Source organism: Lissotriton vulgaris, chromosome 7 (genome assembly GCF_964263255.1).
Source record: "Lissotriton vulgaris chromosome 7, aLisVul1.2, whole genome shotgun sequence".
NCBI classification, from domain to species: Eukaryota; Metazoa; Chordata; class Amphibia; order Caudata; family Salamandridae; genus Lissotriton; species Lissotriton vulgaris.
The window spans coordinates 1,740,716,694-1,740,744,623 of NC_141695.1; the positions used below are offsets into that span (position 1 = coordinate 1,740,716,694).

The window sequence follows — 27,930 nt, forward strand, 5'->3', positions numbered from 1 at the left end:
ACTCTCAGCTCTTACCTGTGCCCTCAGCTCTTACCCATCTGCCCTCAGCGCTTACCCCTCTGCCCTCAGCTCTTACCTCGGTGCCCTCAACTTTGAACCCTCTGCCCTCAGCTCTTACCCCTCTGCCCTCACCTTTAACCCCTCTGACCTCGCCTGTGCCCTCTGCTCTTCCTAGGCCCTCGCTTCCTACCCCTGTGCCCTCTGCGCCCCTCTGCCCTCCCCGTGCCCTCTGACCCTCGCCGGTGCCCATGGCCAGCATGGCGGGGGAGATCGTGGCCTTCCTGCTGGCCCTGTCGGGGTGGGTGCTGGTCTGCTCCACGCTGCCCACCGACTACTGGAAGGTGTCGAGCATCGACGGGACGGTCATCACCACGGCCACCTTCTGGTCCAACCTGTGGAAGACCTGCATCACCGACTCCACCGGCATCTCCAACTGCAAGGACTTCCCGTCCATGCTGGCCCTGGAGGGTGCGTGCCGGGGGAGGGAGGGGGGTTCTGGCCCTGGAGGGTGCGTGATGGGGGGGGCTGCTGGCTCTGGAGGGTGCGTGATGGGGGGGGGGCTGCTTGCTCTGGAGGGTGCGTGCGGGGGGGGCTGCTGACCCTGAAGGGTGCGTGCCGGGAGGGGGGGGGGGGTCTGCTGGCCCTGCAGGGTGCGTGCCAGGGGGGGGGGGGGTCTGCTGGCCCCGGAGGGTGCGTGCCAGGGGGGGGGGGGTCTGCTGGCCCTGGAGGGTGCGTGCCAGGGGGGGGGGTCTGCTGGCCCAGGAGGGTGCGTGCGGGGGGGGGGTGCTCGGTGCTCTGATCAACGCGGGAGGGGCTGCTGGTATACCTGAAGCTCTGGCCTCCTGAGTGGGGTGGGGGTCGCTTGGTAGGGTCCTTGGGATCTGCTCACCCTGGGAGGGGGCTGCTGCGAGCTCTACCTACCCTGCGAAGAGGTGCTGGGGGCCGGGAACTCGCACCACTTGACGAGGGGCTGCTGCTGTACTGGGGGCTCTGCAAACTCTAGGAGGGTCTGGTTGAGCATCCCAGGGTCTCTGGCATCCGCGGAGAGACTGGCTGAGCCCCCCAGGCGCTCTGCCAACCATGAGACCCCAAGCTTGTCGTATAGTGCGGAGTTTATCTTATGTTCTGCTGGTGGGTTCAGGTATGGTACCATTGTAAATTGACCTAAGGTATTTTTTCTTTACGCAAGGGAATCTTACGTCATCGGTCTACGGGTCCTGGTGAGGGCCTGTGCACCCACCAGAGATGGGAAACATCCATTACAGCGCAGAGATTACAGCGCACTGATTTAAAATGCAACTCTTACACCACAATTGACTTTACATTGCATGCCACTACTATGCATGTCATAGAACGCATGTCATAGAACGCACGTCATTACAACACATGCCATTACAACACATTAAATGGTAAGTAATGGAGATGTTTTACTTTTAGCGTGGGTATGGGTTTTGGGTAGATGGGAACAGTATTTTTTACCCCTACACTATCCAACACTTACCCTACTGTTACCTGAAAAGTATTATGCGTTGTAATAGTATATGTTGTAATAAAATGCGTTGTAATGATAGTTTTTAAAAATGCGTTGTAATGCATGCATTGTAAAATCATACGATGTAATGGTAGTTGCAATGTAAACACTGCACTGTAAAAGCATGCGTTGTAATTGTTTGCGTTGTAACGTCATAAATTCATCAGAGATACACAAGGAGGAGTCACCCTCAGCTGCGACATGTACCTACCTATACATTTGTACTCTGAAATAACTTGTGTCTCTGAACTCCGATACCGTGGTTCTCTCTGGCTTTAGTGTACAATTTGCACATGTTTCAGGGGTTGCGTTGGGGTCACTGTTCCCCCTGACTGATGGTCATTTGTGTAGGATCTGTGATGGGGCTGCTCACGCGCCCCAGCACGAGCCCGCCAGCGTGCTGCGTCAGCGGCTGTTCCTTTGGGTGTGTACTCCGGTGTGTTGCCTGGGGGCACGCATACTCCTGTTTGTGGTGTTCCCTCATCATGTGGCACCAGCGCCCTCCAGCTGTTGAGGGCCCTCGTCTGCCTTGTTGGCCCTCAGCCTCCCTCATTATCACTCAGTTTTGGGGTGTTAAGGAGGTCACACTGCCCTCTGTGAATGTATTGGTTTTGCATATAATGTTTCATTATGTTTCAGGTGGGGTGGTATTGCACAGCTTTCTTGTAATCTCAGTTTTTTCTGCGATCTGTCCACAGTCATTTCTTCTTGTGTTCAAGCTTTAGGCCGGGGGCGGAAGTGGGATCTTAGCAACTTTTCAACAAATGTGCGCATCCGGCATCTCGTGCGACAGTCACAGGGGCATATTACCAAGGGCCATTATCGCCGCTTTATCGGGACTTTTTCCCGCTAAAGCGGCGATAATTTTATCGCCCAATTACCAAGCTGTCGCTAACACCAGTTAGCGACAGTTAGTAGGCGATAACGATCATCTTGGGGCCCGCTTTGCATGTCAGCGATAATTATCGCTAATGACATGCAAAGTGGGCGTGCCAAGATGTTAGCAACTGGAAACAGCCGCTAATATCTCCTATTATCAACAATGGCTTAGTTTTGGAAATATTCGCGCTAAGCGCGAAAATCTCCAAATGCTAACGCCTGCCCAGAGCAGTTCTTAGCCATGTTATCCAATGGAAGGTGGATAACATGGCTAAGAGCATTGTCACGATAATGTTCGAATATCGCTGTACTTACAGCGATATTCACGCATTTCGCCTGCTTTTTATCGTTTTAGAGATATACCTTGCTAATAGCAAGTTATCTCAGCGATAAAAACAGGTGAAGGGCGGCAATAGAAATATTTCCGCTAAGCCAACATAGCGATAATTATCGCTAGTTGTTGGTAATATGCCCCACAGTTCGTATAAGTTTGGAACTCAGAACAAAAAAAGGTGACGAAGCGCTACACAAATGTGAATTACACAATATAACGAACAAAATAAGCCAGTTTTGTCCTCTCATGGTCAGTTGGATAATGAAGTACCCATTATGTGCTAGCAATGTCCTTAATAATGTCGCACGCCAAGCGCTTTGTATTAAAGCGCTATGTAAGTAACAGATTGCTGTAGATCCAATGCTGTACCACCGACAGGTGCAATCATGCCAGCATCCCTGCTTTGCCTGTGGGGTTTATAAACAGAGGGGGCTGCAGTCCGTTTCCTGGCGGTGAAACAGGGGTGCATATCGGGGTAAGCTCAAACCTCCATGTGCTCAAACTTTATTTAAAGAGAGAATACATAGCGGCAACAGAATTGTGGTCTGTGCTCAGATACACTGACTTCGCAAGGGTGCACGTGGCCCCAGTCCAAGCAAGTAAAGGGACCCTCTGACTGCTGTTTATGTTGTGAAATACAGCAATAATCAGCTGTCAGTGGGCCCCCTATGCCTCGCTTGCCCGGTGTCACTGCACCGGCTGCACCATTGACAGCCACGCCCTTGCGCAGATATCCTGAGCTACATTGGACTCCCCTCTCTTGCTATCAGTGCATAGTCTCTCGTAGGGCCTAGTGGTCAAACCGAAGTCCGACATGTACTCCTGGAGGCCTCCTACATGTGGACGGTGGGCTCCAGAATTACTCCTACATGTGGACGGTGGGCTCCAGAAGTAATCCTAACTGTGGATTGTGAGCTCCAGAAGTACTCTTACCTGTGGCCAGTGGGCTCCAGAAGTATTTCTACCTGTGTAGGGTGGGTTGCAGAAGTACTCCTACCTGTGAACAGTGGGATTAAGAAGTATTCCTGCCTGTGGATGGGGGTCCCCAGAAGTATTCCTATCTGTGGAGGGTGGGCTCCAGAAGTACTCTTACCTGTGGATGGTGGTCCCCAGAAGTACTCTTACCTGTGGATGCTGGGCCCCAGAAGTACTCCTACCTGTGGATGATGGGCTCCAGAAGCAATCCTACCTGTGGACGGTGGGCTCTAGAAGTACTCCTGCCTGTGGATGGTGGGCCCCAGAAGTATTCCTACCTGTGGAGGGTGGTCTCCAGAAGTACTACTACCTGTGGAGGGTGGGCTCCAGAAGGACGCCTACCTGTGGAGGGTGGGCTCCAGAAGTAATACTAACTGTGGATTGTGGGCTCCAGAAGTACTCTTACCTGTGGCCAGTGGGCTCCAGAAGTATTTCTATCTGCGGAGGGTGGGCTCCAGAAGTACTCTTACCTGTGGATGGTGGGACCCAGAAGTACTCCTACCTGTGGATGATGAGCTTCAGAAATACTCCTACCTATGGATAATGGGCCACAAGAAGTACTCCTTCCTGTGGACGGTGGGCTCCAGAAGTATTCCTAACTGTGGATTGTGGGCTCCAGAAGTACTCTTACCTGTGGCCAGTGGGCTCCAGAAGTATTTCTACCTGTGGATGCTGGGCTCCAGAAGTACTCCTACCTGTGGAGGGTGATCTCCAGAAGTACTCCAACCTGTGGAGGGTGGGCCCCAGAAGTACTCCTACCTGTGGGAGGTGGTTTCCAGAAGTACTCCTACCTGTGGAGGGTGGGCTCCAGAAGTACTCCTACCTGTGGAGGGTGGTCTCCAGAAGTAATCCTACCTGTGGAGGGTGGGCCCCAGAAGTACTCCTACCTGTGGCGGGTGGACCCCAGAAGTACTCCTACCTGTGGGAGGTGGTCTCCAAAAGTACTCCTACCTGTGGAGGGTGGTCTCCAGAAGTAATCCTACCTGTGGAGGGTGGGCCCCAGAAGTACTCCTACCTGTGGACGGTGGGCTCTAGAAGTACTCCTGCCTGCGGAGGTTGGTCTCCAGAAGTATTCCTACCTGTGGAGGGTGTGCTCCAGAAGGACGCCTACCTGTGGAGGGTGGGCTCCAGAAGTACTCCTACCTGTGGAGGGTAGGCTCCAGAAGTACGCCTACCTGTGGAGGGTAGGCTCCAGAAGTACACCTACCTGTGGAGGATGGTCTCCAGAAGTACTCCTATCTGTGGAGGGTGGCTCCAGAAGTACGCCTACCTGTGGAGGGTGGGCCCCAGAAGTACTCCTACCTGTGGAAGGTGGACCCCAGAAGTACTCCTACCTGTGGGAGGTGGTCTCCAGAAGTACTCCTACCTGTGGAGGGGGGTCTCCAGAAGTAATCCTACCTGTGGAGGGTGGGCCCCAGAAGTACTCCTACCTGTGGACGGTGGGCTCTAGAAGTACTCCTGCCTGTGGAGGTTGGTCTCCAGAAGTATTTCTACCTGTGTAGGGTGGGTTGCAGAAGTACTCCTACCTGTGAACAGTGGGATTAAGAAGTATTCCTGCCTGTGGATGGGGGGCCCCTGAAGTATTTCTAACTGTGGATTGTGGGCTCCAGAAGTACTCTTACCTGTGGCCAGTGGGCTCCAGAAGTATTTCTACCTGTGGGCCCCAGAAGTATTCCTAACTGTGGATTGTGGGCTCCAGAAGTACTCTTACCTGTGGCCAGTGGGCCCCAGAAGTATTCCTATCTGTGGAGGGTGGGCTCCAGAAGTACTCTTACCTGTGGATGGTGGTCCCCAGAAGTACTCTTACCTGTGGATGCTGGGCCCCAGAAGTACTCCTACCTGTGGATGATGGGCTCCAGAAGCAATCCTACCTGTGGACGGTGGGCTCTAGAAGTACTCCTGCCTGTGGATGGTGGGCCCCAGAAGTATTCCTACCTGTGGAGGGTGGTCTCCAGAAGTACTACTACCTGTGGAGGGTGGGCTCCAGAAGGACGCCTACCTGTGGAGGGTGGGCTCCAGAAGTAATATTAACTGTGGATTGTGGGCTCCAGAAGTACTCTTACCTGTGGCCAGTGGGCTCCAGAAGTATTTCTACCTGCGGAGGGTGGGCTCCAGAAGTACTCTTACCTGTGGATGGTGGGTCCCAGAAGTACTCCTACCTGTGGATGATGGGCTTCAGAAATACTCCTACCTGTGGATAATGGGCCCCAAGAAGTACTCCTTCCTGTGGACTGTGGGATCCAGAAGTATTCCTAACTGTGGATTGTGGGCTCCAGAAGTACTCCTACCTGTGGAGGGTGGGCCCCAGTAGTACTCCTACCTGTGGGAGGTGGTCTCCAGAAGTACTCCTACCTGTGGAGGGTGGGCTCCAGAAGTACTCCTACCTGTGAAGGGTGGTCTCCAGAAGTAATCCTACATGTGGAGGGTGGGCCCCAGAAGTACTCCTACCTGTGGAGGGTGGACCCCAGAAGTACTCCTACCTGTGGGAGGTGGTCTCCAGAAGTACTCCTACCTGTGGAGGGTGGTCTCCAGAAGTAATCCTACCTGTGGAGGGTGGGCCCCAGAAGTACTCCTACCTGTGGACGGTGGGCTCTAGAAGTACTCCTGCCTGTGGAGGTTGGTCTCCAGAAGTATTCCTACCTGTGGAGGGTGTGCTCCAGAAGTACGCCTACCTGTGGAGGGTGGGCTCCAGAAGTACTCCTACCTGTGGAGGGAGGTCTCCAGAAGTACTCCTACCTGTGGAGAGTGGGCTCCAGAATTACTCCTACCTGTGGAGGGTGGACCCCAGAAGTACTCCTACCTGTGGGAGGTGGTCTCCAGAAGTACTCCTACCTGTGGAGGGTGGTCTCAAAGAAGTAATCCTACCTGTGGAGGGTGGGCCCCAGAAGTACTCCTACCTGTGGACGGTGGGCTCTAGAAGTACTCCTGCCTGTGGAGGTTAGTCTCCAGAAGTATTCCTACCTGTGGAGGGTGTGCTCCAGAAGGACGCCTACCTGTGGAGGGTGGGCTCCAGAAGTACTCCTACCTGTGGAGGGTAGGCTCCAGAAGTACGCCTACCTGTGGAGGGTAGGCTCCAGAAGTACACCTACCTGTGGAGGATGGTCTCCAGAAGTACTCCTATCTGTGGAGGGTGGCTCCAGAAGTACGCCTACCTGTGGAGGGTGGGCCCCAGAAGTACTCCTACCTGTGGAAGGTGGACCCCAGAAGTACTCCTATCTGTGGGAGGTGGTCTCCAGAAGTACTCCTACCTGTGGAGGGTGGTCTCCAGAAGTAATCCTACCTGTGGAGGGTGGGCCCCAGAAGTACTCCTACCTGTGGACGGTGGGCTCTAGAAGTACTCCTGCCTGTGGAGGTTGGTCTCCAGAAGTATTCCTACCTGTGGAGGGTGTGCTCCAGAAGGACGCCTACCTGTGGAGGGTGGGCTCCAGAAGTACTCCTACCTGTGGAGGGTGGTCTCCAGAAGTACTTCTACCTGTGGAGGGTGGTCTCCAGAAGTACTCCTACCTGTGGAGGGTGGGCCCCATAAGTACTCCTACCTGTGGAGGGTGGTCTCCAGAAGTACTCCTTCCTGTGGACGGTGGGCTCCAGAAGTAATCCTACCTGTGGATTGTGAGCTCCAGAAGTACTCTTACATGTGGCCAGTGGGCTCCAGAAGTATTTCTACCTGTGTAGGGTGGGTTGCAGAAGTACTCCTACCTGTGAACATTGGGATTAAGAAGTATTCCTGCCTGTGGATGGGGGGCCCCTGAAGTATTTCTAACTGTGGATTGTGGGCTCCAGAAGTACTCTTACATGTGGCCAGTGAGCTCCAGAAGTATTTCTACCTGTGGACTGTGGGCCCCAGAAGTATTCCTAACTGTGGATTGTGGGCTCCAGAAGTACTCTTACCTGTGGCCAGTGGGCCCCAGAAGTATTCCTATCTGTGGAGGGTGGGCTCCAGAAGTACTCTTACCTGTGGACGGTGGTCCCCAGAAGTACTCTTACCTGTGGATGCTGGGCCCCAGAAGTACTCCTACCTGTGGATGATGGGCTCCAGAAGCATTCCTACCTGTGGACGGTGGGCTCTAGAAGTACTCCTGCCTGTGGATGGTGGGCCCCAGAAGTATTCCTACCTGTGGAGGGTGGTCTCCAGAAGTACTACTACCTGTGGAGGGTGGGCTCCAGAAGGACGCCTACCTGTGGAGGGTGGGCTCCAGAAGTAATACTAACTGTGGATTGTGGGCTCCAGAAGTACTCTTACCTGTGGCCAGTGGGCTCCAGAAGTATTTCTACCTGCGGAGGGTGGGCTCCAGAAGTACTCTTACCTGTGGATGGTGGGTCCCAGAAGTACTCCTACCTGTGGATGATGGGCTTGAGAAATACTCCTACCTGTGGATAATGGGCCCCAAGAAGTACTCCTTCCTGTGGACGGTGGGCTCCAGAGGTATTCCTAACTGTGGATTGTGGGCTCCAGAAGTACTCTTACCTGTGGCCAGTGGGCTCCAGAAGTATTTCTACCTGTGGACGGTGGGCTCCAGAAGTTCTCCTTCCTGTGGAGGGTGATCTCCAGAAGTACTCCTACCTGTGGAGGGTGGGCCCCAGAAGTACTCCTACCTGTGGGAGGTGGTCTCCAGAAGTACTTCTACCTGTGGAGGGTGGGCTCCAGAAGTACTCCTACCTGTGGAGGGGGGTCTCCAGAAGTAATCCTACCTGTGGAGGGTGGGCCCCAGAAGTACTCCTACCTGTGGAGGGTGGACCCCAGAAGTACTCCTACCTGTGGGAGGTGGTCTCCAGAAGTACTCCTACCTGTGGAGGGTGGACTCCAGAAGTAATCCTACCTGTGGAGGGTGGGCCCCAGAAGTACTCCTACCTGTGGACGGTGGGCTCTAGAAGTACTCCTGCCTGTGGAGGTTGGTCTCCAGAAGTATTCCTACCTGTGGAGGGTGTGCTCCAGAAGGACGCCTACCTGTGGAGGGTCGGCTCCAGAAGTACTCCTACCTGTGGAGGGTAGGCTCCAGAAGTACGCCTACCTGTGGAGGGTAGGCTCCAGAAGTACACCTACCTGTGGAGGATGGTCTCCAGAAGTACTCCTATCTGTGGAGGGTGGCTCCAGAAGTACGCCTACCTGTGGAGGGTGGTCTTCAGACGTACTCTTACCTGTGGCCAGTGGGCTCCTGAAGTATTTCTACCTGTGGATCGTGGGCTTCAGAAGTATTCCTACATGTGGAGGATGGTCTCCAGAAGTACTCCTACCTGTGGAGGGTGGTCTCCAGAAGTACTCCTACCTGTGGAGGGTGGGCTCCAGAAGTACTCCTACCTGTGGAGGGTGGGCTCCAGAAGTACTCCTACCTGTGGAGGGTGGTCTCAAGAAGTAAGCCTACATGTGGAGGGTGGGCCCCAGAAGTACTCCTACCTGTCGACTGTGGGCCCCAGAAGTACTCCTACCTGTGGGAGGTGTACTCCAGAAGTACTCCTACCTGTGGAGGGTGGGCTCCAGAAGTACTCCTACCTGTGGAGGGTGGTCTCCAGAAGTACGCCTACCTGTGGAGGGTGGGCTTCAGATGTACGCCTACCTGTGGAGGCTGGTCTCCAGAAGTACTCCTACCTGTGGAGGGTGGTCTCCAGAAGTACTGCTACCTGTGGAGGGTGGGCTCCAGGAGGACGCCTACCTGTGGAGGGTGGGCTCCAGAAGTACTCTTACCTGTGGCCAGTGGGCTCCAGAAGTATTTCTACCTGTGGATGGTGGGCTCCAGAAGTATTCCTACCTGTGGAGGGTGGTCTCCAGAAGTACTCCTACCTGTGGAGGGTGGGCCCCAGAAGTACTCCTACCTGAGGAGGGTGGGCCCCAGAAGTACTCCTACCTGTGGAGGGTGGGCTCCAGAAGTACTCCTACCTGTGGAGGGTGGTCTCCTGAAGTACTCCTACCTGTGGAGGGTGGGCCCCACAAGTACTCCTACCTGTGGGAGGTGGTCTCCAGAAGTACTCCTACCTGTGGGCTGTGGTCTCCAGAAGTACTCCTACCTGTGGAGGGTGGGCTCCAGAAGTACTCCTACCTGTGGAGGGTGGTCTCCAGAAGTACTCCTACCTGTGGAGGGTGGGCCACACAAGTATTCCTACCTGTGGAAGGTGGTCTCCAGAAGTACTCCTACCTGTGGGAGGTGGTCTCCAGAAGTACTCCTACCTGTGGAGGGTGGGCCCCAGAAGTACTCCTACCTGTGGCCGGTGGTCTCCAGAAGTAGTCCTACATGTGGAGGGTGGTCTCAAGAAGTAATTCTACCTGTGGATGGTGGGCCCCAGATGCTCTTCTTTTGCTCTCGGTTTACATTTTCTGTGGTCACTGAGGGGCTCCTCTCCTACTGTCAGTGTGTATGTTCTTACAGTCCCCAAGTGACTCACTCTTGGTGTCACTGTATACGTTCCTACAGTCACTGACTGGCTCCTGTCCTGCTGTCAGTGTGCTTGGTACTGTAGTCACTGACTGGCTCCTGTCCTGCTGTCAGTGTGCTTGGTACTGTAGTCACTGACTGGCTCCTCTCCTGCTGTCAGTGTGCTTGGTACTGTAGTCACTGACTGGCTCCTGTCCTGCTGTCAGTGTGCTTGGTACTGTAGTCACTGACTGGCTCCTCTGCTGCTGTCAGTGTGCTTGGTACTGTAGTCACTGACTGGCTCCTCTCCTGCTGTCAGTGTGCTTGGTACTGTAGTCACTGACTGGCTCCTGTCCTGCTGTCAGTGTGCTTGGTACTGTAGTCACTGACTGGCTCCTCTCCTGCTGTCAGTGTGCTTGGTACTGTAGTCACTGACTGGCTCCTCTGCTGCTGTCAGTGTGCTTGGTACTGTAGTCACTGACTGGCTCCTCTCCTGCTGTCAGTGTGCTTGGTACTGTAGTCACTGACTGGCTCCTGTCCTGCTGTCAGTGTGCTTGGTACTGTAGTCACTGACTGGCTCCTGTCCTGCTGTCAGTGTGCTTGGTACTGTAGTCACTGACTGGCTCCTGTCCTGCTGTCAGTGTGCTTGGTACTGTAGTCACTGACTGGCTCCTCTCCTGCTGTCAGTGAGCTTGGTACTGTAGTCACCGACTGGCTCCTGTCCTGCTGTCAGTGTGCTTGGTACTGTAGTCACTGACTGGCTCCTCTGCTGCTGTCAGTGTGCTTGGTACTGTAGTCACTGACTGGCTCCTCTCCTGCTGTCAGTGTGCTTGGTACTGTAGTCACTGACTGGCTCCTGTCCTGCTGTCAGTGTGCTTGGTACTGTAGTCACTGACTGGCTCCTCTCCTGCTGTCAGTGTGCTTGGTACTGTAGTCACTGACTGGCTCCTCTCCTGCTGTCAGTGTGCTTGGCACTGTAGTCACTGACTGGCTCCTGTCCTGCTGTCAGTGTGCTTGGTACTGTAGTCACTGACTGGCTCCTGTCCTGCTGTCAGTGTGCTTGGTACTGTAGTCACTGACTGGCTCCTCTGCTGCTGTCAGTGTGCTTGGTACTGTAGTCACTGACTGGCTCCTCTCCTGCTGTCAGTGTGCTTGGTACTGTAGTCACTGACTGGCTCCTGTCCTGCTGTCAGTGTGCTTGGTACTGTAGTCACTGACTGGCTCCTGTCCTGCTGTCAGTGTGCTTGGTACTGTAGTCACTGACTGGTTCCTGTCCTGCTGTCAGTGTGCTTGGTACTGTAGTCACTGACTGGCTCCTCTCCTGCTGTCAGTGAGCTTGGTACTGTAGTCACTGACTGGCTCCTGTCCTGCTGTCAGTGTGCTTGGTACTGTAGTCACTGACTGGCTCCTCTGCTGCTGTCAGTGTGCTTGGTACTGTAGTCACTGACTGGCTCCTCTCCTGCTGTCAGTGTGCTTGGTACTGTAGTCACTGACTGGCTCCTGTCCTGCTGTCAGTGTGCTTGGTACTGTAGTCACTGACTGGCTCCTCTCCTGCTGTCAGTGTGCTTGGTACTGTAGTCACTGACTGGCTCCTGTCCTGCTGTCAGTGTGCTTGGTACTGTAGTCACTGACTGGCTCCTCTCCTGCTGTCAGTGTGTCTGGGCGTACAGTCACTGACTGGCTCCTCTGCTGCTGTCAGTGTGTCTGGGCCTACAGTCACTGAGTGACTCATTTTTGGTGCCATTGTATACACTCCTCTAGTCACTGAGGGGCTCCTCTCCTAGTGTCCTTTCTATATTCTAACCCTGTCAACCACTGGTAAAGTGCACGCGCCCCCTTTTAACAATCGTTGAATTCACACATTCCTTAATAGTATTGTAATTTACAAATAAGTTCCTAATTTATGATGCGCTATGTGCCCAGGGCCTGTACATTAACTGTCACCAGTAGGAGTGTATTCTCTATTAGGGTTCTGGGGCTGTCTTCATGTGTACTGGAAAGAAATATTAAATAGATCGATTTATTTAGAGATACGATCATACCTCTAAGCAAATCGATGGGCCCGATTCAGAGAACTAACTTAGGACAAAATCCTAAACTTACTACCATTTTGGTATTCACAGAAGGCACTTACTCATTACGGTATTCACAGAAGTTAGGACTTCTAACTTTAGGACCCTTAAATGCCTTCTGTGAATACCGAAAGTCTTAAAATTAGGATTTTTCTCAGTTTAGGAGTCCTAAAGTTAGGAGTCCTAACTTTACTACTACTAAACTGAGAAAAATCCTAATTTTAAGACTTTCGGTATTCACAGAAGGCATTTAAGGGTCCTAAAGTTAGGAGTCCTAACTTTACTACTCCTAAACTGAGAAAAATCCAAATTTTAAGACTTTCGGTATTCACAGAAGGCATTTAAGGGTCCTAAAGTTAGGAGTCCTAACTTTACTACTCCTAAACTGAGAAAAATCCAAATTTTAAGACTTTCGGTATTCACAGAAGGCATTTAAGGGTCCTAAAGTTAGGACTCCTAACTTTACTACTCCTAAACTGAGAAAAATCCACATTTTAAGACTTTTGGTATTCACAGAAGGCATTTAGGAGTCCTAAAGTTAGGACTCCTAACTTCTGTGAATACCGAAATGAGTAAGTGCCTTCTATGAATACGAAAATGGTTGTAAGTTTAGGATTTTGTCTTAAATTAGTTCTGTGAATCGGGCCTGATGTGTTTGAGTCTGGGCTGCTTGCCCCGCCTCGCCCTAAACCATGAGCTTGGAGCCAGGCAGTAAAATAACTTTCTTTGATGCGACCGGGCTTGCCTTTCTACAGCCCTTCTGTGCCATGATAGTCAACGGTGGTATCCACTGTAGGCCAGTGATGCTCATAGCGTCACAGTGTCGGGCGTTGCAGGCTGCAGCCCTGTGAGAGGACAGATGTCAGTCATTCAAGTACCGATCCCACCTTTTCCCATTTGTTAGTGGGTCGGATGGGTTGCGAGTGAGGTATTTGAGGCCGGGGCGTAACAAAGACACGCATCCCCGGGCTTACCCATTCTGGAGGGGGCCCCTCAGCCCCCACTGATGTGAGTGTGAGGGGACTCTTCAGCATATCTTACAGGGGGGCCACCTCACGTTTTGTTACACCACTGACTTTAGGTTTGGCGCCTTACAGTCGATAAGGGCAGGTGTTACAAGGCTAAACTTGTATCAGGCATTTTGTGCTGGGAGGCTTGGTCACACTGACCTCGCCCACTGTGATACCCCAGGCCGCGGCTGGAGGTCACTGGCCCCTTTGGAAGTGCTGTAAAGTGAGTCAACTGCCAAGGGGGGAAATATGTGCTAGTGAAGTCCTGGGCGCCGATTCACAGAACTAACTTAAGGCAAAATCCTAAACTTACTACTTTTGGTACTCACAGAAGTTAGGATTTTGTTTTGTCTTAAGTTTGTCTTAAGACAAACTAAAGACTGACTTGACAGACTTAAGACAAAATCCTAACTTCTGTGAATACCAAAAGTAGTAAGTTTAGGATTTTGTCTTAAATTAGTTCTGTGAATCGGGCCCATGATTTGTGCAGTACTACACAAATGACAAAAAACATTACATGCTTTGAGTATGCATGCTTAAAATATGAATATGCACACTTGCTGCTTATTAAGGTCTTTTTTATAGGTTGATCAGCGCTATGGTTCTAGAATGTTTTATCCCCACTCAGGACATGTTTGCAGTTTAGGGACGGCTTCACGCTGTAGGATGCTTGATGTGTGTTACTGCCTTATTCGGGTGCCCTGACCCTGCCACGTGGCATTAGAATGGGCCCTATCCTCATGCCCTTAATATTAATGCCAAAACACGCATTCATTTCTAAACACTGAATCTTAATATTGTTAGGGTGATGCATATCCACTATTTAGTTCCTCTTTCTATTTCATGAATTTACTGAATCTTGCCTTCCCTAAGAATGTTCACTATTTCCATGATGTTGCGTTTCCTATTCTTGTACTGTGCACACTTTGAGTGGTGCCAGGTGTTTATGATTGAATATTCTTGCTCTGAGGCCGAACGCAGTGCACCATTTTCCTGGTGCCTGTCAGTGGGTTGGCCTCTCTGCAGAGCTCAGAGACCACTGCTCACGTATTCCAGTTGCATTGAAATTCTGTTTAAATGTGTGTGAAGGGGGTATGCAGTTGTAAAAATATTTACTTACAAGGTATAGGTAGAAGAAAATCATTTGCTTACACGTGAGTGAGAGCAGTGTATGTTTGGGGGCAACGGAGGGAGAGAGAGGCGAGGAATTGCTTTCAGGGTGAGTGAAGAGAGGGTGCTGAATAGAAAAGAGATTGAGGTTGAAGATATGCAGAGGGATGAGATGTGGAGAGAGAAAAGGGGCATACCTGCCCATCATAAAGTGCACATCATTGAAAACGTGTGCACCGTCCGCGGGCCTGTATAATATTTAATGCACTGTCTCAAAACTACAGAAATGAACATTTTCAATATTAACTATTGACGACAAATCATTGTTAATCCTTTATCTTAACACCTAACAACCATTGACAAACCCAATAGACCTGGCACGGTTTAGCTAAATGTCAGCTGTTGTGTTATATATCTGGATGCAGTATCACCTCAGAAGAAACCATAATACCGGTCAGGGGGCACAATATGGTATTTACAGAAATATTTTTTACATGCTCCCTTTTAGAGACCCCCCCCCCCTTTTTAATTCCACTTAAAGACCTGTCTGCACATATTTCTATATGACTGATTGCAGCCAGCAGCTATGGGTGCTTCCCGAAGCTTGGTTAGATCATTTTCTTCCAAAGTCGATGCTGCACACGTTGCAAGACACTGGCGGAAACACACATGCTAAAGGGCCTGAAATTGTAACACTGTAAAATTTGTATACTACAGTAATTGTTGAACATATTGACGCAGTAAGATATGGGGCCGTTTTTTATATGTTGAAATATAAGACTGCACGTTCACAAATGCTTTATAAACCCTCTTACTTTCTCACTAAATTCTTCATTAAAAATTGCTTACACCATTTACCAATCTTTTTTCAAAATTTTCTCAGGAGACTGCCTCCTCACCCAAGCCCCACGTTTGTTGATTGAGCTTGCTCACAACATAGAAGTCACACAAAACTTTTAAGCCCACCACTTTCAAATGTCACCAGCCACCACTGGGATTGCAACCTCTGTGTCACATCAGCCCCAGCCTCACAATATTTATTTTGAAGTGGGGGAGAGTTCTGAGGGGGTAGGAGTGACTCTTAAGTAATGTTCAGTGCCGAGCCACTCCTCTCCCCATGGTCCTGCCCCCTTGGAAGCTCCACAGCAACTGGTTCAGTGACAGCCTTGATGCCCCCCTCACCAGCCTCACCCCCTCCTCTTATACGATCAAACCAATTTTAAAGTTGGCGGGTCTGGCATACTGCAAGGCCTGTAGCTAACACCCCCTGTTTGCAATATTATCCTCTCTCATTGGTGTCAGTGCAGTGCTTAATTTTTGCCGGTGGATTCTGGTGCTGGGCACTGGCACTTAATTGTCAACACCAGCACATATGACACCTGCCGCATGGTGGCGCTGTTTGTGTCATTAAGAGATCAGCAGGACAACAGTTATTTATTAGTTCTATAAACATTATAAATAACTATTAGCATCTGCCCAAGCCGTTCTTAAAGCTTTGGGGGCCTCGAACAGTCTGAACTGTCACACTTGTAGAAGTGTAATGGTTAGTAGTTGTGTGGGTACTATCAATGGCAGCGCTGGCAGAGGCAATGAGTGGTGCGAGCTGCAGTGGCCTCCTGATGACGGCCCGGCACTTATTGTTTTACAAATTAAGCACAGTGTCAGTGTAAGTCGGTAGCCAGTGCTTGAACCAATACTGTTAATCTAACCTCCCGAGGCATCCATGCCTTCTCTTTAAACACCTCTGTCCTACGTAAGAAGCTGACCCCCTATACTGCGGCCCCTGGTGCCAAATGTGGAATATCTTTATACAGTGGCGTGGCTAGACCTTTGGCCGCTGTGGCGGTCCCTGCATTTGTCGACCCCCGGTGGCCGCATGTGAGGGGAGCATGTAAGAGCGTGGGTGCTGGCGATTCTTGGGTTTGTGGCTCCTTGATGGCCACAGGGAAGAAGAGTGGAAGGCCTTCACCCCCAAAACTCATGCCGCCCGGGGCGGACTGCCCCAGCACCCTCCTGCTACGCCACTCTCTTTATATCTCAAAGAGTTTGAAAGAATGTTTATTAAGCCAACCCTACCTTGTCATCTGTGTTTTAATTATTAAGAGCAGTCTGTTGTGGGGTTGAGCAGGGGACCCAATAAACATCCTACAACTGATAAAACTGGATCTATCGCTGGACAATCAGTGGCCTCCTGAAAGCGGATTCCATCCGGTCTTCCAGCTCCTTATGTCTCTTCACCATCACTCACCTAAGGTCCCCACATCACCTGGGAGTCAATTCTGGTTGGACAGCTGTCCTTCCATCTCCACAACTCAGCAGTCAACAGTTGTTATGTTTACCCATCTCTCACAATCATCAACTCTTTGGGGGCTGTGACCCTCACGCTTCTTCTCAACCACAACACATTTCTGCTTTTACAACCAGGTCAAGGTAGGGCTGTGAGGCTCATTAGTCAAGTAAAGTATAACAGCCATCACATTAAAGGAGACAGGAAAGTGCAGTGTGGATGTCATGTTGAACACTACATTATGAGAGAGGTCCAACCACCCAAGCCGCTAACATGTCCTCAAGAGATCATCGCAATCACCACAGCCAGCCTTCTTACCAAGACTAAATAACTCCTGAAGATACCTGAAGGCTGCAGAACATACAAACCAAGCTGGTATTATTCCAGCCCCTGAACTAAGACTTAATAGCAACTAGAATTACTTCTGTAGGATGCTAAATTCTACTTAGTAGCAAGAAGCTGATTCTTCTCACGCAACCTTGGGGAGAGGAGTTGGCCTAATGGCTAGAGCAGTCGCCCTCGAATCTGGGAACTGGGTTCGAGTCTCAGCAATGACGCTGAACATCCTGTGATTCTGGGCAAATCACTTAATCTCCCCGTGCCTAACAAAAATGAATGTGTCCTCCTGTAATGCAACTGGTGCTATGTAAAGCGCTCTGATACCCGATTCGGGTCAAGTTCTTGCTATATAAAAATCGGTATAAAAAAAAAAACTTCCTCTTCCCAAGGAGCATGGGCTATTGTGACTCCTCTCCACGCGTCCTGCTGGAGCTCCAGATGGTTGTAACTTCTGTGTTTTGTTTTGTTGGTTGACCTGTTCATTGGTCAATTGTTCATGTCAAGTCTGGTGACACACTCTATGGACTTGGCCTCGGTGTCATCAATGTCACACATGTTCCAGGGCTCCTGCCCCCTGGAGCGCCCTGTTCTGCCCAGTGTTTCATCCAGTGTGTATGTTTCTATGGCTCTGGGTCTCAGGCAGCTGTCAGCTGTCCATCACTCTTAATGGATTCCTGAGGTTAGTGACCTTGCGCTCAAGCCATTAACTTAGTAAATGAATGACCACGGAGTGTTTTGGTGGCGCAAAAACAACAGACGGCCGCGAAGGCACAGCTCCCGACAGGACACAACAGAGCAGTCAGGAGTTTGATAGACCAGTGGGTGCTTAACTTGTTGACAGTTTTTAAATGAAGGTCCAATATCTAATGTAGGTGAAGGCAGTGACTTTATGGTGGCATAGGATGATCCAATGACCAAAGAAGGATAATCATGTGATAAACATAGGGTGATCTCATGACCAAGTAATTTGACTGCCCGGCCACATAGGGCAATTGTTTTACTCCGTAGAGTGGCCACATGACCACGTAGGGCGACATGCCTGACCAGATAGAGAGCCCGGCATGGCCAGTTAGGTTAGATAAGGTCCCCAGTTTGATTTCAGGGTTGGATGGCATTACCTGTACTGAGACTCAGACCTGCAGGACCTGAAGGAATATGTAGGTGTTTCAACATGACCACATCGGGCGACCTTCATGACCACAGAGGGCGACAAGTACAATAATATAGGGTGACCTGCACGGCAACATAGGGCGACCTGTATGGCCTTAGAGGATAACCTGCATGACAACATAGGGTGACATACATGGCATCAAAGGATGACCTGCATGATAATATAAGGTGACCTGCACGACAACATACAGTAACCTGCATGGTCTCAGAGGCTAACCTGTATGACAACGTAGCGTGACCTACATGGCCTTAGAAGATGACCTGCATGATAATATAAGGTGACCTGCAAGACAACAGAGGGTGACCTGCACGACAACAGAGGGTGACTTGCACGATAACTACTACAGCTAGTACTACTACTATTACTATTGCTGCTACTACTACTATAACTCCTATTATTACTACTAATAATACCACTATACTATACTATTACAACTGCTACTACTACTACTACCACCACTACTACTACTACTATCACTACTACTACCAGTACTGCTACTGACACTAACAGTAATAATAATATTAATACTGTACTCGAAATCTGGAATTGTGGTGAAAGAGTGGGCCTTTGGTCAGCAACACAAGTCTCAGCTATTGCAAGCTCAGAGATTTACTGTTGGATACTCCTCATTGTCAAAAACATGAGCAGCACATACATTGTTATGTTTCTGTTATGTTTTACTATGTTATGTTGTGATTATTTGTGTTTAACCCCTTCCGTGCTCATGATGAGCTCAGATCGTCATGAGGCACGGTGCTCGTGTGCTCATGACGAGGTGAGCTTGTCATGACCACACCCATTAACATTATGGCCCAGCACAGCAGAAGGAGATCCCAAGCAGCCAAGGTGTTAACTGTATTAGATTCTTTCCTGATTTTTTTTCATCTCTAATTTTGCTAGGCTATGTAATATTTGTAATGTTTTGTCATGTTATCATGTGTTTAGGCATATTATGTGTTGTCTTATTCTACCCTGATTTGTTTTGCTTATATGCTATTTTGCTAAGCTACGCAATTTAAAAAATGTTTTTTAATGTTATCATGTGTTTCGGTGTATTAAGTCTAGTAATATTCTGTCTTGGTTTCTTCATATCCTATTTTGCTATGTAATATTTGTAATGTTTTGTCATGTTATCATGTGTTTAGGCATATTAAGTGTTGTCCTGTTATATACTGAAATGTTTTGTTCATATCCTATTTGACTATGCTATGTAATATTTTGATTGTTTTTATTATTTGTCATATGTTTAGGTATATTATGTGTTGTACTATTCTTTCTTGTTTTGTTCATATCCTATTTTGCTATGTATGTAAGATTTTTTATGTTTTGTCATGTTATCATGTGTTTAGGCATATTATATGTTTTCCTATTCTGCCCTGATTTTGCTAATATTGTTTATGTTTTGTCATATTATCATATTTTTAGGTATATCCACTGTATCTGCACGTTAGCCTGCATAGCGCTGCTGGCCTCACTTAGCGCTTTAACGTGCCTGCCTGCCTGCTTGTGCGCTCGATTGTCACTGTATCTGTTCACTGTGTGTTCTGTTAAAATATACTTTTGCCAATTACCTCCGCATCTCCCCCAACCCGGTCTGCCCTCGCGTTGCAGCCGCCATTTGCTGTGCTGTTGTTGTTGTCTTGCCCTGAGCCCGCCCCCTCCACCACGCACCCGCCTCCCATCGGACCCTCCCTCCCACATAGAGTATAGGCTCACCCCTGTCCACTCTAGCGCTGTGACCGCCTCGACTACGTTGGGAACGGTCGCTCCCTTCTGCCCTCGCTGCCTCCTTCTCAAAGCTGCCTGATATCGTGTGCTTTGCGCTGGTGAGCTTTCCTATCGCCTGAAGCTGCTTGCTCCACTGTATCTGCACGTTAGCCTGCATAGCGCTGCTGGCCTCACTTAGCGCTTTAACGTGCCTGCCTGCCTGCTTGTGCGCTCGATTGTCACTGTATCTGTTCACTGTGTGTTCTGTTAAAATATACTTTTGCCAATTACCTCCGCATCTCCCCCAACCCGGTCTGCCCTCGCGTTGCAGCCGCCATTTGCTGTGCTGTTGTTGTTGTCTTGCCCTGAGCCCGCCCCCTCCACCACGCACCCGCCTCCCATCGGACCCTCCCTCCCACATAGAGTATAGGCTCACCCCTGTCCACTCTAGCGCTGTGACCGCCTCGACTACGTTGGGAACGGTCGCTCCCTTCTGCCCTCGCTGCCTCCTTCTCAAAGCTGCCTGATATCGTGTGCTTTGCGCTGGTGAGCTTTCCTATCGCCTGAAGCTGCTTGCTCCACTGTATCTGCACGTTAGCCTGCATAGCGCTGCTGGCCTCACTTAGCGCTTTAACGTGCCTGCCTGCCTGCTTGTGCGCTCGATTGTCACTGTATCTGTTCACTGTGTGTTCTGTTAAAATATACTTTTGCCAATTACCTCCGCATCTCCCCCAACCCGGTCTGCCCTCGCGTTGCAGCCGCCATTTGCTGTGCTGTTGTTGTTGTCTTGCCCTGAGCCCGCCCCCTCCACCACGCACCCGCCTCCCATCGGACCCTCCCTCGCCCCTCCCCCTCCACCATCCATTTATGACAGTTTCTTCCGCGCGCAGCGTTCACGCGCAGCTTCCGCGCCCAATCCGCGCCGAAGGTGCGCCAAAGGTAAGCCCGTCTACGCCCGTCCGCGCCTGGACCGCACCCAGCGCCAGACCCCCTGGCCCTCGCGCTGCCCAGCCCCCCGCGTTACCTACGATGCCTCCACCCTCCTAGCCCTTAACCCCGGCCGCGCCCCCAACTGCGTCCAAGCCGCTCCTGGACGCACCCATGGACCGTTCTCCTGCTTCTCCTGCAAATTTAGCGGCACCGACAACATCTCCGCTACGACCACACCACAAATTCCCGACCCCAACCACCTAGAATGCATCCTTCTCAACACCCGCTCGGTCCACAGGCACACCATTGACCTTTGGAACCTACTAGACACCATCTCTCCTGACGTCGCCTTCCTAACGGAAACATGGATGAACGCTTCCTCCGCCCCTGACATCGCCATCGCTATCCCTGATGACTATAAGATCACACGCAAGGACCGCACCGACCATACAGGAGGTGGAATCGCTATCGTCCATAAGAAAACAATCCGCATCTCAACCAGCTCTGATGCCAACCTCGCCAACTCCGAACACCTTCACTTCCAGATCCACATCGACCCCAAGACCACACTCAGAGGCACCCTCCTCTACAGACCACCAGGGCCACGCGCAAAATTCAGTGAAGACATCACGGACTTCATCACCCCACACGCGCTCCCCTCCAAAGACTACATCCTTCTGGGAGACCTCAACTTCCACCTTGAAAAGATCAACGACCGCAACACCGCCACCCTCTTAGACAACCTCGCCAACCTCGGACTTAAACAACTGGTCACTTCCCCCACCCACATCGCAGGTCACACTCTCGACCCCATCTTCACCTCCAGCAACCGTGTCTCCTTCAGCCACACTACAGATCTCCTCTGGACTGACCACAGCTGCGTTCACTTCACCTACAACAAGCCGAAACCCATCATCCACCTCCAACCAACTCTACAAAGAAACTGGAACAAAATCACCACAGAGCAGATCTCCACATCACTCCTTCAAACCTCCCCAGCCCCCTCTTCTAACGCCAACGAAGCCGCCTCCAACCTCACCCTTTGGTTATCCAACACCGCCGACACCTTAGCACCACTGAAAAAACGTCAACACAAACTTGGCATCAAAAAGGCTTCATGGTTCAACGACGACCTCAAGAAGTCCAAGAAACTGTGCCGCTCCCTTGAAAAGGCCTGGAAAAAAGACCCATCCACCAGCAACAAGGACGCCTTCAAAAGCGCCATCCGTACTCACCACCAACTGATCCGAAAAGCCAAGAAAACAGCATTCAAAGATCGACTTGACAACAACGCCCACAACAGCAAGGAACTTTTCAACATCGTCAAGGAATTTTCCAACCCCTCGGCCAACTCCAACGACATCACCCCCTCTCAAACCCTCTGCGATTCCCTAGCCTCTTTTTTCCACAACAAGATTGCTGACATCCACAACAGCTTTGACAACCAACCCGGAAGCCAACCCACCCTACCATCAGCTGACCATCTTCCCCCCGCCAACACCCTTAACGCCTGGAACCCAATCTCCACTGAGGACACCATCCGCCTGATGAATTCCATCCACTCTGGATCCCCCACAGACCCATGCCCCCACCACATCTTCAACAAAGCAGACTCCGTCATAGCTCCGCACCTCCGAGACGTCATCAACTGCTCCTTCAACTCCGCTACCTTCCCGGAAGATTGGAAACACGCTGAACTCACCGCCCTTCTGAAAAAACCAACAGCAGACCCCACCGAACTCAAAAACTACCGCCCCATCTCGCTTCTTCCATTCCCGGCCAAAGTCATCGAGAAAGCTGTCAACAACCAGCTCGCCGCCTTCCTCGAAGCCAACAAATCACTCGACCCCTCACAATCTGGCTTCCGAGCCAAACACAGCACTGAGACCGCCCTCATCGCAGCAACAGACGACATTCGAACTCTACTGGACAATGGAGACACAGTCGCCCTCATCCTCCTCGACCTCTCTGCAGCCTTCGACACAGTCTGCCACAGCACCCTTTTACAACGCCTCAGAAACATCGGAATCCAAGGAAAGGCACTGGAATGGATCACCTCGTTCCTCACCGGAAGAACCCAGAGAGTCCGCCTCCCACCATTCAAGTCCGAGGCCTCTGAAATCATCTGCGGCGTACCACAAGGATCCTCACTCAGTCCCACCCTCTTCAACGTATACATGAGCCCCCTCGCGGCCATCGCCCGCCAACACAACCTCAACATCATCTCTTACGCGGATGACACTCAACTGATCCTATCTCTCACCAAGGACCCCAGCACCGCTAAAACTAACCTACACGAAGGAATGAAAGAAGTCGCCGAATGGATGAAACAAAGCCGTCTGAAACTGAATTCAGACAAAACAGAAGTCCTCATCTTAGGTAATTCCCCCTCTGCATGGGACGACTCCTGGTGGCCGGAAGCCCTCGGAAATGCACCCATCCCGACAGACCACGCACGGAACCGTGGCGTCATCCTGGATTCTTCACTCTCTATGAACAGACAAGTCAGCGCCGTATCCTCTTCCTGCTTCAACATTCTTCGCATGCTCAGAAAAACATTTCGCTGGATCCCCTCCGAAACAAGGAAAACAGTCACCCACGCTCTAGTCACGAGCCGACTGGACTACGGAAACACCCTCTACGCAGGTACCACCGCTAAACTCCAGAAGAAACTACAACGAATCCAAAATGCCTCAGCCAGGCTCATATTAGACATCCCACGCAACGAACACATCTCTGGTCACCTTAAAGACCTCCACTGGCTACCCGTCAATAAGAGGATCACCTTCCGACTGCTTACCCACGCACACAAATCACTCTACGACATCGGACCGGATTGCCTCAACTCTCGACTGTCCTTCTACACCCCCTCCCGCCAACTTCGCTCTTCCAGCCAAGCCTTCGCCACTGTACCTCACATCAACAAGTCCACCATGGGAGGCAGATCCTTCTCATACCTGGCTGCCAAAACATGGAACTCACTCCCCTCTTACCTCCGCCTCACCCAGAATCACCTAGCATTCAGAAAGCAGCTTAAAACGTGGATTTTTGACAAATAATCCACCTCCCCTCCCTAAGCGCCTTGAAACCCTCTGGGTATGTAGTGCGCTATATAAATGTTACTTGACTTGACTTGACTTGACTATCCTGATTTGTTTTGTTCATATCCTATTTTGCTATGCTATGTAAGATTTTTAATGTTTTGTCATGTTATCATGTGTTTAGGCATATTATGTGTTTTCCTATTCTGCCCTGATTTGTTTTGTTTATATCCTATTTTACTAAGCTACGCAATAAAAAAATGTTTTTATTATGTGTTTAGGTGTATTATGTGTAGTCATATTCTGTCTTGTTTTGTTCATATCCTATTTTGCTATGCTATGTAATATTTTTAATGTTTTGTCAAGATTTCATGTGTTTATGCATAATATGTGTTTTGCTATTCTACTCTGATTTGTTTTGTTTATATCCTATTTTGCTAAGCTATGCAATGAAAAAAAAGTTTTTTCATGTTATCATGTGTTTAGGCATATTATGTGTAGTCATATTCTGTCTTGTTTTGTTCATATCCTATTTTGCTATGTAATATTTCTAATGTTTTGTCATGTTATCATGTGTTTAGGCATATTATGTGTTGTCCTGTTTTATACTGATTTGTTTTGTTTATATCCCGTTTTACTATGCTATGTAATATTTTGATTGTTTTTATCATTTTAGCATGTGTTTAGGCATATTATGTGTTTTCCTATTCTTTCTTGTTTTGTTCATATCCTAATTTGCTATGCTATGTAATATTTTTTATGTTTTGTCATGTTATCATATTTTTAGGTATATTATGTGTATATATGTTGTCCTATTCTATCCTGATTTGTTTTGTTCATATCCTATTTTGCTACGCTATGCAATTTTGTAAAACATGTTATGTTATCATGTGTTTAGGCATATTATGTGTTGTCCTATTCTGTCTTGTTTTGTTTTGTTCATATCCTATTTTGCCATGCTATGTTTTTTTTTATGTTTTGTTATGTTATCATATTTTTAGGTATATTATGTGGTGTCCTATTCTATCCTGATTTATGTTCATATCCTATTTTGCTATGCTATATAATATTTGTTTGTTTTGTCATGTTATCATATTTTCAGTTCTATTATGTGTTGTCCTATTCTATCCTGCTTTGTTTTGTTCATATCCTATTTTGCTGTGCAATGTAATATTTTTAATGTTTTGTCATGTTGTCATGTGTTTAGGCATAATATGTGTTGTCCTATTATGTACCGTTTACTTCGTTCTTCTTGATTATGATACGTTTATGTTATGTTTACTATATATTGTCTTTTTTGTTTGGGATATTATGTTTGGCCTTTTTTGTTCTCTTATGGTTTGGTATGATTTGTTTGTCTACATTTTTTAGTTTCATTAATTCATTTAAGAAATCCAATGATTGCTATATTCTTTATTTTGATGCATTTTTTTTACTCTGATATGATTTATATTGTACTGAGTTTTAAATTGTATTTCTTGGTTTTCTGATGTGCTACGTTTTCCGCGTGCTATGTTAGGATGTGTTGTTATGATGTGGTTTGTCCTATTATGCTGTGATATGTTTTAATGTTCTTTGGTTATGTAATGCTATGTACAATTATGTAGGCTTTTATTTCTAGTGTTATGCTGTGTCGTGCTGCGATGTGTTGTATTTGTTGTGTCATGCTGTGCTTTATTTTGACATCTATTATTGGATTAAGTTGTGCTATACTGTGTTATGGTGTGCTGTACCATGTTGTTATCTTAACACGTTACTCGTTTTTTATTACGATATTCTCTGCCACGATTTAGTGTATTTTCATGTATTTTATTTTGTTATCTGATATGTTGTATTTTGGTTACGTTATTGATGTCATGGTGTGCTTTCATTTGCTACCTTATGGTGTTCTGTTCTTTTTAGTTAATGTTGTTTTTTTGTTATATTTTATATTCTATTTCATTGGGCTCCTCCAAACCATATGCATAAAGGCCGGCTTTCCACGTGACAGCAGGGGCAGGTCGATGACATTGCGGGGTGTATTTTAGTAATCAAGAAACGACTCTGCGGTGGTCCTCAACCCTTCATTACAGATTCAATGTTAGGGCTGAAGTCTCAAACAGATCCCCAACCGATTCTATTCCCTGTGTTTGCGGAACTTTTGCGTGCTTGCAGAGATTTTTTACTGTTTCATGGAGCTTTGCGTAGTGCGACCACGCAAATTCTGCCCACCCCTAACTAAACCTGCTTGCCCCAGCACATCGGTTGTTCTGGGTATTTTACTTTCTTGTGTTGAGCTGCGTTATGTTGTGACGGTTTCGTTTATAGCTTGGGATACATTTTGTTCGGTTGTGCCACATTGCTTGCTTTTTGTCATATTATGATGTGCTATGCTATGTAGCCGTTGTTATTTTATGCTTTCATTTATTGCTGGGTTTGCTTATTCCTGCTGTGTTTTATTATGTTATGGTTTAGTTAGATTGTTGTATGGTGCTGTTTTATGTTAAGAGGAGTTTTGTTATGTCTTCTGCTTTGTTCTATTTTGCTGAACTGGAATATTGCCCTTTTATATCGTGTATTTATTTATGTGTTTGTTTTATGTTTTATTTTGCTATGATTTGTGTTATTTTGTGTTTTGTCTATGTGTTTTCTGTGCTATTCTGCTATGTTGTGGGGTGTTTGTCACGTTATGATTTGGTCTGTTTTGTTGTGCTTTGTTTTGTTATGCTGGTACATGCTATGAGGTGTTTTCTTCTGCTGTGATATAATGTGTTATCCTTTGCTGGGTTTTATTTCTTACATTTTTTGGGGATGTTATCTATTTATTTTAAGATGTATTATGTGTGATTTTGTTCACTAAGTTATGCTTTGGTATATTATTCTAAGGGCTTCTTTGTTGAATTTTCTTATCACTGTTTAATATTTGTTCAGTGAAAGAATTAATTTGTGTCTAGCATCTTCCTACATTTAGTTAACTGCTGCACATCGCACATTGGAATCCCTGGAGAATTAGTTTACTAATTAGCCCTATAAATTAAATCAGGCCACTCACCGGAAGTCATTAGCTCGGGTGAACATCTGCAGCTGGGTAGATTGGTTTGAAAACCTCCCCCTTCCCATGTTAGGTCTGGCTTGAAAGTGCAGTTGTCGCCTCACCTTATGTGACCAACAGAAAAGGCAACAGAACTGAGGCTTAGGGTCTTATTTACAAGGGGATTGCGCCACCGGAACTTCCCTTTTTTTTAATGTTGCAGTGGTGCAATGCCCTGCACCTTATTTACAAAGTGGCGTTAAGCCACTTAATGCCGCTTTGTAAATATGGTACCCTTCCACATAGGTATCTGCGTGAAAGGGACGTGCAATGCGTGTTGCTGTGGGCGTTCCACCACCACGCCCATTGCTTTTTTGACGCTACTCCAGATATACAAGGAGGTGTAAATCTGAGACAGGGACAAATATTTTTATTTCTCCTTGTTTTTGCTTTTACTATGTGTGTTGCATTTTGCAGCACACATAGAAAGAGCAGAATGCCATTAACTATTGTTTATGTGCAGGAAGGTGTTCCTTCGTGCACATGAACAATCATTAAATAGTGCCAATTTGCTACTTCTGTGTATGCTGCTGCAGCACACATAGAAGTAATAAATCTCCATTATTGATTGTTTATGTGCCACCTTTCACCTTCCTGCACATAAAGAATAATTAACGACATTCTGGTTTTTCTATGTGTGCTGCAAGCACCCTTGCAGTATGGCGCAAGGGTGTCTGTGCTGGCACGAAGCAGCTATTTTTAGGATGTCGCTAGGGAAACAAGGGGTACGCTGTATTGCTGTAAATATGGGACATCCCTGCATTTTGGATATGGCATAGCGCGGCGCTGCAAAATTTGGCACAGCTCTGCGCTCTGTCCTTTCCTTGTAAATATGTCTCTTAGTCTCTGGCCACACGTTGATCTACCTAGCTGCAGGATTTGATTGCTGAAAAAGAGGGCTTGTCTTGCATGAGGTATGCAAAATGCTGCCGGCCTGAAATGGTTATGATGGCAAGCCAATGATCCAGTTTAAATGCCTTGTTGTTTAATTGGACACAAGTTATATTAAATGTCATTGATTGCACGTGATTATTATGAAATGCTACACTGAAGGCAATAGAACTGAGATTTATTGTTAAATATACATGTTAAAGCCAATTTATCTTTTTCGGGTGGACTGTTAGTAGTGT

At 48.6% G+C, this 27,930-nt stretch overlaps 1 protein-coding gene across 1 annotated transcript in view; it reads left to right on the forward strand.

Moving 5' to 3' along the window:
* Nucleotides 1-248: 248 nt before the first annotated feature.
* Nucleotides 249-27,930, forward strand: part of LOC147706540 (claudin-10-like) — a 49,996-nt gene continuing 22,314 nt past the window's right edge. The window contains exon 1 of the mRNA XM_086929094.1: nucleotides 249-468. Within this exon, the coding sequence (XP_086785220.1) occupies nucleotides 249-468 (220 nt within the window). The remainder of the gene's footprint in view (nucleotides 469-27,930) is intronic.